The sequence below is a fragment of the Numenius arquata genome, chromosome 38 (assembly GCF_964106895.1).
Source record: "Numenius arquata chromosome 38, bNumArq3.hap1.1, whole genome shotgun sequence".
Taxonomy (NCBI): domain Eukaryota; kingdom Metazoa; phylum Chordata; class Aves; order Charadriiformes; family Scolopacidae; genus Numenius; species Numenius arquata.
In genome coordinates, this window is record NC_133613.1 from 69,128 (window position 1) to 84,513 (window position 15,386).

At 62.5% G+C, this 15,386-nt stretch overlaps 3 gene segments (V, D, J or C); 1 reads left to right on the plus strand and 2 right to left on the minus strand.

Annotated features, from left to right (window-relative positions):
* The first annotated feature begins 258 nt into the window (after positions 1-258).
* On the plus strand, positions 259-3,583 carry LOC141476527 (immunoglobulin heavy variable 3-21-like). The segment is given in 3 exon segments: positions 259-283; positions 852-932; positions 3,183-3,583. Coding segments are annotated over 3 exon segments (507 nt in total).
* Positions 3,584-3,754: 171 nt separating this feature from the next.
* LOC141476528 (Ig heavy chain V region 914-like) lies at positions 3,755-5,351 on the minus strand. The segment is given in 4 exon segments: positions 3,755-3,855; positions 4,241-4,549; positions 4,667-4,728; positions 5,284-5,351. Coding segments are annotated over 4 exon segments (540 nt in total).
* Positions 5,352-9,764: 4,413 nt separating this feature from the next.
* On the minus strand, positions 9,765-15,030 carry LOC141476529 (immunoglobulin heavy variable 3-23-like). The segment is given in 3 exon segments: positions 9,765-10,228; positions 12,346-12,392; positions 14,954-15,030. Coding segments are annotated over 3 exon segments (588 nt in total).
* Positions 15,031-15,386: the final 356 nt, after the last annotated feature.

Here is a 15,386-nt window from a genome sequence, read left to right on the forward strand (position 1 = left end):
CCCAGCCCTGGACCCTGGCACCCTCCTTTGGTTCCACCATCCCCCCGACCAGCTCCAGCCCCACGGGGCAGACAGGACCTCCCGTATCATCCATGGGACCCAGCTCAGGGATGTGGGGACATGGAGCCAGGGTCGGGGCCACCACCAGCACCAGGACTACCACCACCAGTAGCTTTGGCGCAGTAGTAGGTGGCCGTGTCCTCGGCCCTGAGGCTGTTCATCTGCAGCGTGAGCGTGCTCTGGGAGTTGTCCCTGGAGATGGTGAAGCGCCCCTTGACCGACGGTACGTACCAGGTGTAACCACCATTGAAGTTAATCCCCGCAACGGCCTCGAGCCCCTTCCCGGGCGCCTGTCGCATCCATCCCATGCCGGTGTTGCTGAAATCGAATCCGGAGGCCTTGCAGCGGAGGGTGAGGGACCCCCCGGGTGTCTGGAGGCCCCCTCCGGACTCCACCAGCTCCTCGGCCGCCCGCAGCCCTGGGGAGGGAGAAAGGAAGGAGAGAATTGAGTCACCCCCAAGGTCCCGCCATCGCTCACTCCCCCATCTCCGTCTCTGAGATCTTTATCCACGAGCTGGAGGAGGGGACCGAGGGTTTCCTCGGTGAGTCCCACCCAAGTCGGTGGGATGTGGATCTGCTGGAGGTGGGAAGGCTCCACAGAGGGCTCTGGACAGGCCGCATCCATGGGTCCAGCCAACGGTGGGAGGTTCAACAAGGGCCAGGGCCGGGTCCTGCCCTTGGCTCACCCCAAGCCCATGGACGCTCCAGGCTGGGGGAAGAGTGGCTGGAAAAGGACCTGGGGGTGTTGGGCGACAGGGGCTGAACGTGAGCCAGCAGCGACCCCCCTGCAGGACCCCCATGTGCCCCCCCAAAGGACCCATCCCGTCTCAGTCCCTCCACCCTCCTTCTCCTCCTCCTGGCCGCCCTCCCAGGTAGGACCCCAACTCCCCGCCATTGACACCCCCTCCCCGGGCGCGGAGATGGGGGAGCGAGCGATGGCGGGACCTTGGGGGTGACTCAATTCTCTCCTTCCTTTCTCCCTCCCCAGGGCTGCGGGCGGCCGAGGAGCTGGTGGAGTCCGGAGGGGGCCTCCAGACACCCGGGGGGTCCCTCACCCTCCGCTGCAAGGCCTCCGGATTCACCTTCAGCAGCTACGCCATGGTTTGGGCCCGACAGGCGCCCAGGAAGGGGCTCGAATACGTTGCGGGTATTGACAGTGGTGATGGTAGCACAGGATACCATCCGTCGGTCAAGGGGCGCTTCACCATCTCCAGGGACAACTCCCAGAGCACGCTCACGCTGCAGATGAACAGCCTCAGGGCCGAGGACACGGCCACCTACTACTGCGCCAAAGCTGATGGTAGTGGTTGTAGTGGTGCTGCTTATGATGGTGGTGGCCCCGACCCCGGCCCCGTGTCCCCACATCCCTGCACAGGGTCCCCACATCTTCATCAAACCCTTCACCCAACCCAGGTCCTTGCCCTGAGCTTCGACCCTTTGCCCCCAACCTTGTCTCATTTTGCCCTAAATCCCAGTGATTCGTACCAAATCTCAACTGTTTCTGCCACAACTTGGCCAGTTTTTCCCCAGACTTGGCTTTTTGCCCCAAGTGTCAACCACTTGCCCCATATTCAACCATTTTTGTACCAAATCTCAACCACTTGCCACAATCCTCAACCTCTTTTGGCCCAAATGTTGACTGTTTGCCCCACCCTTGACCAGCTTTGGCCCAAATCTCCACTCTTTGCAGCCAGTCTGAAATGCTTTTGTTCCCAAACCCCCTTTGCTGTGAGTCCCGGACCCCGACACAGAGCCCAGACCCTTCCTGTGCCCCGACTTACACCTTCCTGACCCCTTTGCCCCAACGCTGGACCCTGTCCTGAACCCCAACCCTTTGCCCCCACCCCGGATCCCCGCTTCCAGCCCCGTCTCTCACCGCCACCCCGGACCCTGCACGATGCTCAGACCCTTTGCCCCCAGCCCTGGACCCTGGCACCTTCCTTTGGTTCCACCATCCCCGCGACCAGCTCCAGCCCCACGGGGCAGACAGGACCTCCCGTATCATCCATGGGACCCAGCTCAGGGATGTGGGGACACGGAGCCAGGGTCGGGGCCACCAGCAACATAAGGAGCACCACCACCATCACCATTAGCACCTCTGGCGCAGTAGTAGGTGGCCGTGTCCTCGGCCCTGAGGCTGTTCATCTGCAGCGTGACTGTGCTCTGGGAGTTGTCCCTGGAGATGGTGAAGCGCCCCTTGACCGACGACGCGTAGGCTGTGCCACTACCACTGCTGCTAATTAGTGCGACGAACTCCAGCCCCTTCCCGGGCGCCTGTCGGGCCCAAACCATGCCGTAGCTGCTGAAGGTGAATCCGGAGGCCTTGCAGCGGAGGGTGAGGGACCCCCCGGGTGTCTGGAGGCCCCCTCCGGACTCCACCAGCTCCACGGCCGCCCGCAGCCCTGGGGAGGGAGAAAGGAAGGAGAGAATTGAGTCACCCCCAAGGTCCCGCCATCGCTCGCTCCCCCATCTCCGCTCCCGTTCCCCAACATCCCTGGGCTGTGTCCCCACATCTCAGCATCTTCCCAAAACCCTTCCCCTCAGCCTGGACCTTTTCATCAAGCCCAGACCCCTCACCTCAGCCCACACGTCCCCTCGCTGGGTCCCCGCATCTCCCCAAAATCCCTGCCCTGTGATCCCAGACCCCATCCCTGCCCCCTGCCCGCTCCATCCCAGGGACCCCAAACCCCTGCCTGGTGCCAAACACACTCGCCCTGAGCCTCAACTCCCCTGAAACCAGCCCAAAATCCTGCTGGCTGCCCAAATTCCTGCCCAGAGCCGTGTCCTTCCCCAGCTCCAGATTCACCTTCATCCCCAAATCTTTACTCCTTCCCCCAACTCTCAATTGCCTGGCCCAAAGTCAACCAATTTTGTCCCAAATCCTGACTCTTTGCCCCATCCCTCATCTCTTTTGGCCCCAAACCTTCGAGCGTTTCCGGCAAATCTCAACCAGTTTTGCCCCCAAAAGCCCTTTACTCTGAGACCTGGAACCCAACACAGAGCCCAGACCCTTCCTGTGTCCCAGACCCCCCAGGAGCCCACATTTGCTCCCCTGAGGCTGGTCGCAGTCTGGAGCAAGAACCAGGGGGAGCTGGGGTCCTCCCCTTCTGCCCCTTCCTCAGGGCTGCGGGCGGCCGTGGAGCTGGTGGAGTCCGGAGGGGGCCTCCAGACCCCCGGGGGATCCCTCACCCTCCGCTGCAAGGCCTCCGGATTCACCTTCAGCTACAACGGCATGGGATGGATCCGACAGGCGCCTGGGAAGGGGCTGGAATTCGTCGCGAGTATTACCAGCAGTGGTAGTTACACAGAATACGCGCCGTCGGTCAAGGGGCGCTTCACCATCTCCAGGGACAACTCCCAGAGCACGGTCACGCTGCAGATGAACAGCCTCAAGGCCGAGGACACGGCCACCTACTACTGCGCCAGAGGTGCTAATGGTGATGGTGGTGGTGCTGCTTATGTTGCTGGTGGCCCCGACCCTGGCTCCGTGTCCCCACATCCCTGCGCTGGGTCCCATGGATGATACGGGAGGTCCTGTCTGCCCCGTGGGGCTGGAGCTGGTCGGGGGGATGGTGGAACCAAAGGAGGGTGCCAGGGTCCGGGCTGGGGGTGAGAGATGGGGCTGGGAGCGGGGATCCGGGGTGGGGGCAAAGGGTTGGGGTTCAGGACAGGGTCCAGCGTTGGGGCAAAGGGGTCAGGAAGGTGTAAGTCGGGGCACAGGAAGGGTCTGGGCTCTGTGTCGGGGTCCGGGACTCACAGCAAAGGGGGTTTGGGAAGAAAAGCATTTCCGACTGGCTGCAAAGAGTGGAGATTTGGGCCAAAGCTGGTCAAGGGTGGGGGCAAACAGTCAAGATTTGGGCTGAAATGGGTTGAGGATTGGGGTAAATGGTTGAGATTTGGTACAAAAATGGTTGAATTTGGGGCAAGTGGTTGACACTTGGGGCAAAAAGTCAAGCCTGGGGAAAAACTGGTCGAGTCGTGGCAGAAACAGTTGAGATTTGGTACGAATCACTGGGATTTAGGGCAAACAAGGTTGGGGGCAAAGGGTCGAAGCTCAGGGCAAGGACTTGGGTTGGGTGAAGGGTTTGAGGAAGATGTGGGGACCCTGCGCAGGGATGTGGGGACACGGGGCCGGGGTTGGGGCCACCACCAACATAAGCATCACCACTACAACCACTACCATCAGCTTTGGCGCAGTAGTAGGTGGCCGTGTCCTCGGCCTTGAGGCTGTTCATCTGCAGCGTGACCGTGCTCTGGGAGTTGTCCCTGGAGATGGTGAAGCGCCCCTTGACCGACGGATGGTATCCTGTGCTACCATCACTGCTAATACCCGCGATGTATTCGAGCCCCTTCCCGGGCGCCTGTCGCACCCAGTTCATGCTGAAGCTGCTGAAGGTGAATCCGGAGGCCTTGCAGCGGAGGGTGAGGGACCCCCCAGGTGTCTGGAGGCCCCCTCCGGACTCCACCAGCTCCACGGCCGCCCGCAGCCCTGGGGAGGGAGAAAGGAAGGAGAGAATTGAGTCATCCCCGAGGTCCCACCATCGCTCGCTCCCCCATCTCCGTGCCCGGGGAGGGGGGTGTCAATGGCGGGGAGTTGGGGTCCTACCTGGGAGGGCGGCCAGGAGGAGGAGGAGGAGGAGGAGGAGAAGGAAGGTGGAAGGGGCTGAGCTGGGATGGGCCCTGATGGGACCTCATGGGGCGGTCCTGTCTGCCCCGTGGGGCTGGAGCTGGTCAGGGGGGTGCCAGGAGGAGGGTGCCAGGGTCCAGGGTTGGGGGCAAAAGGTCTGATCATCGTGCAGGGTCCGGGCTGGGGGCGAGAGACGGGGCTGGGAGTGGGGGTCCGGGGTGGGGGCAAGGATTTGGGGGAAGATGCTGGGATGTTGGGGAAAATGCAGGGATTGGGGAAGATGCTGCGATATCACGTCGCAGGGGATGCTCAGGCCAAGGACTGGGGAAGGTAGTGGGATTTGGGGGAAGATGCTGGGATTTTGGGATGCGGGGCAGGGACGTCGGGGCCCAGGACAGGGGTGCTGAGACTTGGAGTGAGGATGCTTTGGCTTGTCTCCTTCCTTTCTCCCTCCCCAGGGCTGCGGGCGGCCGTGGAGCTGGTGGAGTCTGGAGGGGGCCTCCAGACACCCGGGGGGTCCCTCACCCTCCGCTGCAAGGCCTCCGGATTCACCTTCAGCAGCTTCCAAATGGGAAGGTGGGAAGGGGCTGGAATACGTCGCAGCTATTAACCCTGATGGTAGTAGCACCTGGTACGCACCGTCGGTCAAGGGGCGCTTCACCATCTCCAGGGACAACTCCCAGAGCACGCTCACGCTGCAGATGAACAGCCTCAGGGCCGAGGACACGGCCACCTACTACTGCGCCAAACGTGACGCTGGTGGTGGTGGTGCTGCTTATGTTGGTGGTGGCCCTGACTCCGTCACTCCTGACTCATGTTCCCACATCCCACCATCTTCCCCAAAATCCTTGCTCCCAGCCCAGACCCTGCCCCAAGCCCGGGCTCTTGCAGCCACCGGCGTCCTTCACCCTGAACCCCCACCCTCGTCTTGAGCCCCAACATCCTGGCAGTGTTCCCCCTCTTCCCAGCATCTCCCCACATTCTGCCCCAAGCCTGGACCCTTTACATGCGCCTGGACCTTTCCCTCGTGCCCAGATCCCTGGGTCCTGTGCCCAAATTCCCGCCCTGACCCGCCCCTGCCCGGGCTCCGGCGTCACCTCCAGCAGCTTCCAAATGGAGTGGGGGCAACAGACACCCGGGATCTTCCCAAAATCCTCACTCCAAGTCTCAGCACCCCTGTCCTGAGCCCCAACGACCCTGCCCCGCATCCCAAAATCCCAGCATCTTCCCCAAAACCTTTGTTCCCAGCCTTGACTTCTGGCTCAGGGGTCTGGGGTGCGCTCGGGGCCAATGGTGAAGACTCAGGACAAGGACCCGGGTTGGGATCAGGGCCCATGTTTAGTGGAAGGGGCCAGGCTGGGTGTGGAGTGGGGGGAAGGTCAGAGATGTGGGGACACGGTGACGCTTTGGTGCCACCAACAGCACCACCATAACCATAACCACCAAATCTCGACCATTTACCCAATCCACAACCCCTTTTGGCCCAAATCTTGACTGTTTGCCCCACCCTTGACCAGCTTTGGCCCAAATCTCGCCTCTTTGCAGCCAGTCTGAAATGCTTTTCTTCCCAAACCCCCTTTGCTGTGAGTCCCGGACCCCGACACAGAGCCCAGACCCTTCCTGTGCCCCGACTTACACCTTCCTGACCCCTTTGCCCCAACGCTGGACCCTGTCCTGAACCCCAACCCTTTGCCCCACCCCGGATCCCCGCTCCCAGCCCCGTCTCTCACCCCCAGCCCTGGACCCTGGCACCCTCCTTTGGTTCCACCATCCCCCCGACCAGCTCCAGCCCCACGGGGCAGACAGGACCTCCCGTATCATCCACGGGACCCAGCTCAGGGATGTGGGGACACGGAGCCAGGGTCGGGGCCACCATCAGCACCAGGACTACCACCACCAGTAGCTTTGGCGCAGTAGTAGGTGGCTGTGTCCTCGGCCTTGAGGCTGTTCATCTGCAGCGTGAGCGTGCTCTGGGAGTTGTCCCTGGAGATGGTGAAGCGCCCCTTGACCGACGGCGCGTATTCTGTGTAACTACCACTGTAGCTAATAGCTGCGACGTATTCCAGCCCCTTCCCGGGCGCCTGTCGGATCCATCCCGTGCCTTTGCTGCTGAAATCGAATCCGGAGGCCTTGCAGCGGAGGGTGAGGGACCCCCCGGGTGTCTGGAGGCCCCCTCCGGACTCCACCAGCTCCACGGCCGCCCGCAGCCCTGGGGAGGGAGAAAGGAAGGAGAGAATTGAGTCACCCCCAAGGTCCCGCCATCGCTCGCTCCCCCATCTCCGCTCCCGTTCCCCAACATCCCTGGGCTGTGTCCCCACATCTCAGCATCTTCCCAAAACCCTTCCCCTCAGCCTGGACCTTTTCATCAAGCCCAGACCCCTCACCTCAGCCCACACGTCCCCTCGCTGGCTCCCAGCATCTCCCCAAAATCCCTGCCCTGTGATCCCAGACCCCATCCCTGCCCCCTGCCCGCTCCATCCCAGGGCCCCCAAACCCCTGCCTGGTGCCAAACACACTCGCCCTGAGCCTCAACTCCCCTGAAACCAGCCCAAAATCCTGCTGGCTGCCCAAATTCCTGCCCGGAGCCGTGTCCTGCCCGGGCTCCACCTTCACCTTCAGCAGCTCCTGCATGACTTGGGTGCGACAGGCTCCCGGGAAGGGGCTGGAATACGTCGCGCATATTAGCTACGATGGTAGTGACACAGGCTACGCGTCGTCGGTCAAGGGGCGCTTCACCATCTCCAGGGACAACTCCCAGAGCACGCTCACGCTGCAGATGAACAGCCTCAGGGCCGAGGACACGGCCACCTACTACTGCGCCAAAGATGGTTGGGCTGGTGCTGCTGGAGGCACCGACCCCGGCCCCGTGTCCCCACATCCCTGCGCTGGGTCCCCACATCTCAGCACCTTCCCCCCACCCAACACCAACCTGGCCCCTTCCACCAAACGTGGACCATTCTCCCAACTTGGGTCCTTGTCCTGAGTCTTCACCATTGGCCCCCAGCCCACCCCAGACCCCTCTCCTGAACCCTGAGCCAGAAGTCAAGACTGGGAACAAAGGTTTTGGGGAAGATGCTGGGATTTTGGGATGCGGGGCAGGGACGTTGGGGCTCAGGACAGGGGTGCTGAGACTTGGAGTGAGGATTTTGGGAAGATCCCGGGTGTCTGTTGCCCCCAGTCCATTTGGAAGCTGCTGGAGGTGACACCAGAGCCCGGGCAGGGGAGGGTCAGTGGGGGAATTTGGGCACAAGATCCAGGGTTTTGGGCACCGGGCAGGGGTCTGTGCACCTGGCAAAGGGTCCCGGGTTGGGGAAATGGTCCAGGCTGTGGCCAAGGGTTCAGGGAAGGGGCCCAGGGTGGGTCCTGGGGGTCTGGGCACAGAAAGGGTCCAGAGTCGTTGGTGGGAGAGAGTCTTAGAGCAAAGGCTGAATCCAGAGGGTCCATGTTTGGGAGAAGGAGCCGTGATGGGTACAGGAGTTTTTGGGAGGTGCTGGGAACTGGGGACATATCGCAGGGATGCGGGGACACGGTGATGGTGTCAGTGCCCTCACCACCATCACCACCAGCATGTTTGGCACAGTAGTAGGTGGCCGTGTCCTCGGCCTTGAGGCTGTTCATCTGCAGCGTGAGCGTGCTCTGGGAGTTGTCCCTGGAGATGGTGAAGCGCCCCTTGACCGACGGCGCGTAGTAGGTGCTACTACCACTGCTGGTGATACCCGCGACCCACTCCAGCCCCTTCCCGGGCGCCTGTCGCACCCAGAACATGTAGAAGCTGCTGAAGGTGAATCCGGAGGCCTTGCAGCGGAGGGTGAGGGACCCCCCGGGTGTCTGGAGGCCCCCTCCGGACTCCACCAGCTCCACGGCCGCCCGCAGCCCTGGGGAGGGAGAAAGGAAGGAGAGAATTGAGTCACCCCCAAGGTCCTGCCATCGCTTGTTCCCCCATCTCCGCTCCCGTTCCCCAACATCCCTGGGCTGTGTCCCCACATCTCAGCATCTTCCCAAAACCCTTCCCCTGAGCCTGGAGCTTTTCATCAAGCCCAGACCCCTCACCTCAGCCCACACGTCCCCTCGCTGGGTCCCAGCATCTCCCCAAAATCCCTGCCCTGTGATCCCAGACCCCATCCCTGCCCCCTGCCCGCTCCATCCCAGGGCCCCCAAACCCCTGCCTGGTGCCAAACACACTCGCCCTGAGCCTCAACTCCCCTGAAACCAGCCCAAAATCCTGCTGGCTGCCCAAATTCCTGCCCGGAGCCGTGTCCTGCCCGGGCTCCACCTTCACCTTCAGCAGCTCCTGCATGACTTGGGTGCGACAGGCTCCCGGGAAGGGGCTGGAATACGTCGCGCATATTAGCTACGATGGTAGTGACACAGGCTACGCGTCGTCGGTCAAGGGGCGCTTCACCATCTCCAGGGACAACTCCCAGAGCACGCTCACGCTGCAGATGAACAGCCTCAGGGCCGAGGACACGGCCACCTACTACTGCGCCAAAGATGGTTGGGCTGGTGCTGCTGGAGGCACCGACCCCGGCCCCGTGTCCCCACATCCCTGCGCTGGGTCCCCACATCTCAGCACCTTCCCCCCACCCAACACCAACCTGGCCCCTTCCACCAAACGTGGACCATTCTCCCAACTTGGGTCCTTGTCCTGAGTCTTCACCATTGGCCCCCAGCCCACCCCAGACCCCTCTCCTGAACCCTGAGCCAGAAGTCAAGACTGGGAACAAAGGTTTTGGGGAAGATGCTGGGATTTTGGGATGCGGGGCAGGGACGTTGGGGCTCAGGACAGGGGTGCTGAGACTTGGAGTGAGGATTTTGGGAAGATCCCGGGTGTCTGTTGCCCCCAGTCCATTTGGAAGCTGCTGGAGGTGACACCAGAGCCCGGGCAGGGGAGGGTCAGTGGGGGAATTTGGGCACAAGATCCAGGGTTTTGGGCACCGGGCAGGGGTCTGTGCACCTGGCAAAGGGTCCCGGGTTGGGGAAATGGTCCAGGCTGTGGCCAAGGGTTCAGGGAAGGGGCCCAGGGTGGGTCCTGGGGGTCTGGGCACAGAAAGGGTCCAGAGTCGTTGGTGGGAGAGAGTCATAGAGCAAAGGCTGAATCCAGAGGGTCCATGTTTGGGAGAAGGAGCCGTGATGGGTACAGGAGTTTTTGGGAGGTGCTGGGAACTGGGGACATATCGCAGGGATGCGGGGACACGGTGATGGTGTCAGTGCCCTCACCACCATCACCACCAGCATGTTTGGCACAGTAGTAGGTGGCCGTGTCCTCGGCCTTGAGGCTGTTCATCTGCAGCGTGAGCGTGCTCTGGGAGTTGTCCCTGGAGATGGTGAAGCGCCCCTTGACCGACGGCGCGTAGTAGGTGCTACTACCACTGCTGGTGATACCCGCGACCCACTCCAGCCCCTTCCCGGGCGCCTGTCGCACCCAGAACATGTAGAAGCTGCTGAAGGTGAATCCGGAGGCCTTGCAGCGGAGGGTGAGGGACCCCCCGGGTGTCTGGAGGCCCCCTCCGGACTCCACCAGCTCCACGGCCGCCCGCAGCCCTGGGGAGGGAGAAAGGAAGGAGAGAATTGAGTCACCCCCAAGGTCCTGCCATCGCTTGTTCCCCCATCTCCGCTCCCGTTCCCCAACATCCCTGGGCTGTGTCCCCACATCTCAGCATCTTCCCAAAACCCTTCCCCTGAGCCTGGAGCTTTTCATCAAGCCCAGACCCCTCACCTCAGCCCACACGTCCCCTCGCTGGGTCCCAGCATCTCCCCAAAATCCCTGCCCCGTGATCCCAGACCCCATCCCTGCCCCCTGCCCGCTCCATCCCAGGGACCCCAAACCCCTGCCTGGTGCCAAACACACTCGCCCTGAGCCTCAACTCCCCTGAAACCAGCCCAAAATCCTGCTGAGTGCCCAAATTCCTGCCCAGGCTTCACCTTCAGCATCTTCACAATGTTCTGGGTGCGACAGGCCCCCGGGAAGGGGCTGGAATACATCGCGCGTATTAACAGTGGTGGTAGTTACACAGGCTATGCGTCGTCAGTCAAGGGGCGCTTCACCATCTCCAGAGACAACTCCCAGAGCACGGTCACGCTGCAGATGAACAGCCTCAGGGCCGAGGACACGGCCACCTACTACTGCGCCAAAAGTGCTGGTATCACAGTGCTGGTGATGCTTATGGTTATTGTGGCACCGACCCCGGCACCGTGTCCCCACACTCTGCTCCACAAGGGCACGTTTCTGGCTCTGGAGGTGACCCCGGGTGTTGGGGTTCTGCACCGGGCAGGGGTTGGGGCACCGTTGGGGTGTCCAGGCTTTGGGGGTCCTCACTGGGTGGGAGAAGAATGGTCTTGGGGACAATGGCCGAGGCTCAGGACAAGGACCTGGGTTGGGTGCAGGGGTCTGGGCTGGGGGAAGGGTCCAGGCTGGGGTTTTCGGGAGGTGCTGAGAATTGGGGGAAGAGCTGAGGGATGTTGGGGCTCAGTGACGTTGTGGCTGACGTGTCCTTTCTTCCTGTCCTTCCTGGGCTGAGGACTCCAGAGCTGGACGAAGGGCTCCAGGTGGGCTCTCCCCAGAGCAGAGCAGAGAGTTGGGTCACGGTGCCGGGGTCGGGGCCACCACCACAACCACTACCAGCACTTTTGGCGCAGTAGTAGGTGGCCGTGTCGTCAAATGGTGGTGTGGGGCCGTGACCCCAAATCCTGCACAGGGCCAAAATCCCCTGTCCTCACCCCAAACGCTGCACCCAGCCTTTCTGCATGGTTCCTGGGTCCCAGCCCCGTGCCCGAGTCCCTTCCCCAACCTCTCCCAACTCCCCGAGCCCCGATCCTGCCCCGATCCCAAACATCCCCGCTCTGCCTTCCAGCAGCTCAGCATCTCGCTGAAACCATTTGGCCTGAGTCTGCACATCCCTCAGCTGTTCCCCAATTCCCAGCATCTTCCCCAAAAGCCCCAGCCCCCCAGCCTGGACCCTTTCCCCCAGCCCAGACCCCTGCACCCAACCCAGGTCCTTGCCTTGAGCCTCGGCCATTGTCCCCAAGACCATTCTTCTCCCAGCCAGTGAGGACCCCCAAAGCCTGGATGCCCCCATGGGGCCCCAACCCCTGCCCGGTGCAGAACCCCAACACCCGGGGTCACCTCCAGAGCCAGAAACGTGCCCTTGTGGAGCAGAGTCGTTGGTGGGTACGGTGCCGGGGTCGGTGCCACAATAACCATAAGCATCACCAGCACTGTGATACCAGCACTTTTGGTGCAGTAGTAGGTGGCCGTGTCCTCGGCCCTGAGGCTGTTCATCTGCAGCGTGACCGTGCTCTGGGAGTTGCCTCTGGAGATGGTGAAGCGCCCCTTGACTGACGGCGCGTATCTTGTGGTACTACCATCATTGTTAATACTCGCGACGTATTCGAGCCCCTTCCCGGGCGCCTGTCGCATCCATCCCATGTTGTAGCTGCTGAAGGTGAATCCGGAGCCCTTGCAGCGGAGGGTGAGGGACCCCCCGGGTGTCTGGAGGCCCCCTCCGGACTCCACCAGCTCCTCGGCCGCCCGCAGCCCTGGGGAGGGAGAAAGGAAGGAGAGAATTGAGTCACCCCCGAGGTCCCGCCATCGCTCGCTCCCCCATCTCCGCGCCCGGGGAGGGGAGGGGGGTGTCAATGGCGGGGATTTGGGGTCCTACCTGGGAGGGCGGCCAGGAGGAGGAGGAGGAGGGTGGAAGGGGCTGAGCTGGGATGGGCCCTGATGGGACCTTATGGGGCGGTCCTGTCTGCTCCGTTGGGCTGGAGCTGGTCAGGGGGGTGCCAGGGTCCAGGGTTGGGGGCAAAAGGTCTGATCATCGTGCAGGGTCCGGGCTGGGGGCAAGAGACGGGGCTGGGAGTGGGGGTCCGGGGTGGGGGCAAGGATGTGGGGGAAGATGCTGGGATGTTGGGATGCGGGGCAGGGACATCGGGGCCCAGGACAGGGGTGCTGAGACTTGGAGTGAGGATGCTTTGGCTTGTCTCCTTCCTTTCTCCCTCCCTAGGGCTGCGGGCGGCCGTGGAGCTGGTGGAGTCCGGAGGGGGCCTCCAGACACCCGGGGGGTCCCTCACCCTCCGCTGCAAGGCCTCCGGATTCACCTTCAGCAGCAACGCCATGGTTTGGGCCCGACAGGCGCCCGGGAAGGGGCTGGAGTTCGTCGCGAGTATTTACAATGATGGTAGTACCACAAGATACGCGCCGTCGGTCAAGGGGCGCTTCACCCTCTCCAGGGACAACTCCCAGAGCACGGTCACGCTGCAGATGAACAGCCTCAGGGCCGAGGACACGGCCACCTACTACTGCGCCAAAAGTGCTGATAGTGGTTGTGGTGGTGGCCCCGACCCCGGCACCGTGACCCAACTCTCTGCTCTGCTCTGGGGAGAGCCCACCTGGAGCCCTTCGTCCAGCTCTGGAGTCCTCAGCCCAGGAAGGACAGGAAGAAAGGACACGTCAGCCACAACGTCACTGAGCCCCAACATCCCTCAGCTCTTCCCCCAATTCTCAGCACCTCCCGAAAACCCCAGCCTGGACCCTTCCCCCAGCCCAGACCCCTGCACCCAACCCAGGTCCTTGTCCTGAGCCTCGGCCATTGTCCCCAAGACCATTCTTCTCCCACCCAGTGAGGACCCCCAAAGCCTGGACGCCCCACGGTGCCCCAACCCCTGCCCGGTGCAGAACCCCAACACCCGGGGTCACCTCCAGAGCCAGAAACGTGCCCTTGTGGAACAGAGTGTGGGGACACGGTGCCGGGGTCGGTGCCACAACCACCATAAGCATCACCAGCACTGCCGCTACCAGCATTTTTGGCGCAGTAGTAGGTGGCCGTGTCCTCGGCCCTGAGGCTGTTCATCTGCAGCGTGAGCGTGCTCTGGGAGTTGTCCCTGGAGATGGTGAAGCGCCCCTTGACCGACGGCGCGTAGCTTGTGTAACTACCACTGTAGCTAATACCCGCGACGTATTCCAGCCCCTTCCCGGGCGCCTGTCGCACCCAGTTCATGCCGAAGCTGCTGAAGGTGAATCCGGAGGCCTTGCAGCGGAGGGTGAGGGACCCCCCGGGTGTCTGGAGGCCCCCTCCGGACTCCACCAGCTCCTCGGCCGCCCGCAGCCCTGGGGAGGGAGAAAGGAAGGAGAGAATTGAGTCACCCCCAAGGTCCCGCCATCGCTCGCTCCCCCATCTCCGTCTCTGAGATCTTTATCCACGAGCTGGAGGAGGGGACCGAGGGCTCCCTCGGTGAGTCCCACCCAAGTCGGTGGGATGTGTATCTGCTGGAGGGTATCAGCCCTACTGGTAGTAGCACAAGCTACGCGCCGTCGGTCAAGGGGCGCTTCACCATCTCCAGGGACAACTCCCAGAGCACGCTCACGCTGCAGATGAACAGCCTCAGGGCCGAGGACACGGCCACCTACTACTGCGCCAAAGATGCTTACGATGGTGGTGGCCCCGACCCCGGCTCCGTGTCCCCACATCCCTGCGCAGGGTCCCCACATCTTCCTCAAACCCTTCACCCAACCCAGGTCCTTGCCCTGAGCTTCGACCCTTTGCCCCCAACCTTGGCTCATTTTGCCCTAAATCCCAACCATTCGTACCAAATCTCAACTGTTTGTGCCACGACTTGGCCAGTTTTTCCCCAGGCTTCCCTTTTTGCCCCAAGTGTCAACCACTTGCCCCAAATTCAACCATTTTTGTACCAAATCTCAACCACTTACCACAATCCTCAACCCCTTTTGGCCCAAATCTTGACTGTTCACCCTCCCCCTTGACCAGCTTTGGCCCAAATCTCCACTCTTTGCAGCCAGTCTGAAATGCTTTTCTTCCCAAACCCCCTTTGCTGTGAGTCCCGGACCCCGACACAGAGCCCAGACCCTTCCTGTGCCCCGACTTACACCTTCCTGACCCCTTTGCCCCAACGCTGGACCCTGTCCTGAACCCCAACCCTTTGCCCCCACCCCGGATCCGCGCTCCCAGCCCCGTCTCTCACCCCCAGCCCGGACCCTGGCACCCTCCTTTGGTTCCACCATCCCCCCGACCAGCTCCAGCCCCACGGGGCAGACAGGACCTCCCGTATCATCCATGGGACCCAGCGCAGGGATGTGGGGACACGGAGGCAGGGTCGGGGCCACCATCAGCACCAGGACTACCACCACCAGTAGCTTTGGCGCAGTAGTAGGTGGCCGTGTCCTCGGCCTTGAGGCTGTTCATCTGCAGCGTGACCGTGCTCTGGGAGTTGTCCCTGGAGATGGTGAAGCGCCCCTTGACCGACGGTACGTACCAGGTGTAACCACCATTGAAGTTAATCCCCGCAACGGCCTCGAGCCCCTTCCCGGGCGCCTGTCGCATCCATCCCATGCCGGTGTTGCTGAAATCGAATCCGGAGGCCTTGCAGCGGAGGGTGAGGGACCCCCCGGGTGTCTGGAGGCCCCCTCCGGACTCCACCAGCTCCACGGCCGCCCGCAGCCCTGGGGAGGGAGAAAGGAAGGAGAGAATTGAGTCACCCCCAATGTCCCGCCATCGCTCGGTCCCCCATCTCCGCTCCCGTTCCCCAACATCCCTGGGCTGTGTCCCCACATCTCAGCATCTTCCCAAAACCCTTCCCCTGAGCCTGGACATTTTCATCAAGCCCAGACCCCTCACCTCAGCCCACACGTCCCCTCGCTGGCTCCCAGCATCTCCCCAAAATCCCTGCCCCATGATCCCAGACCCCA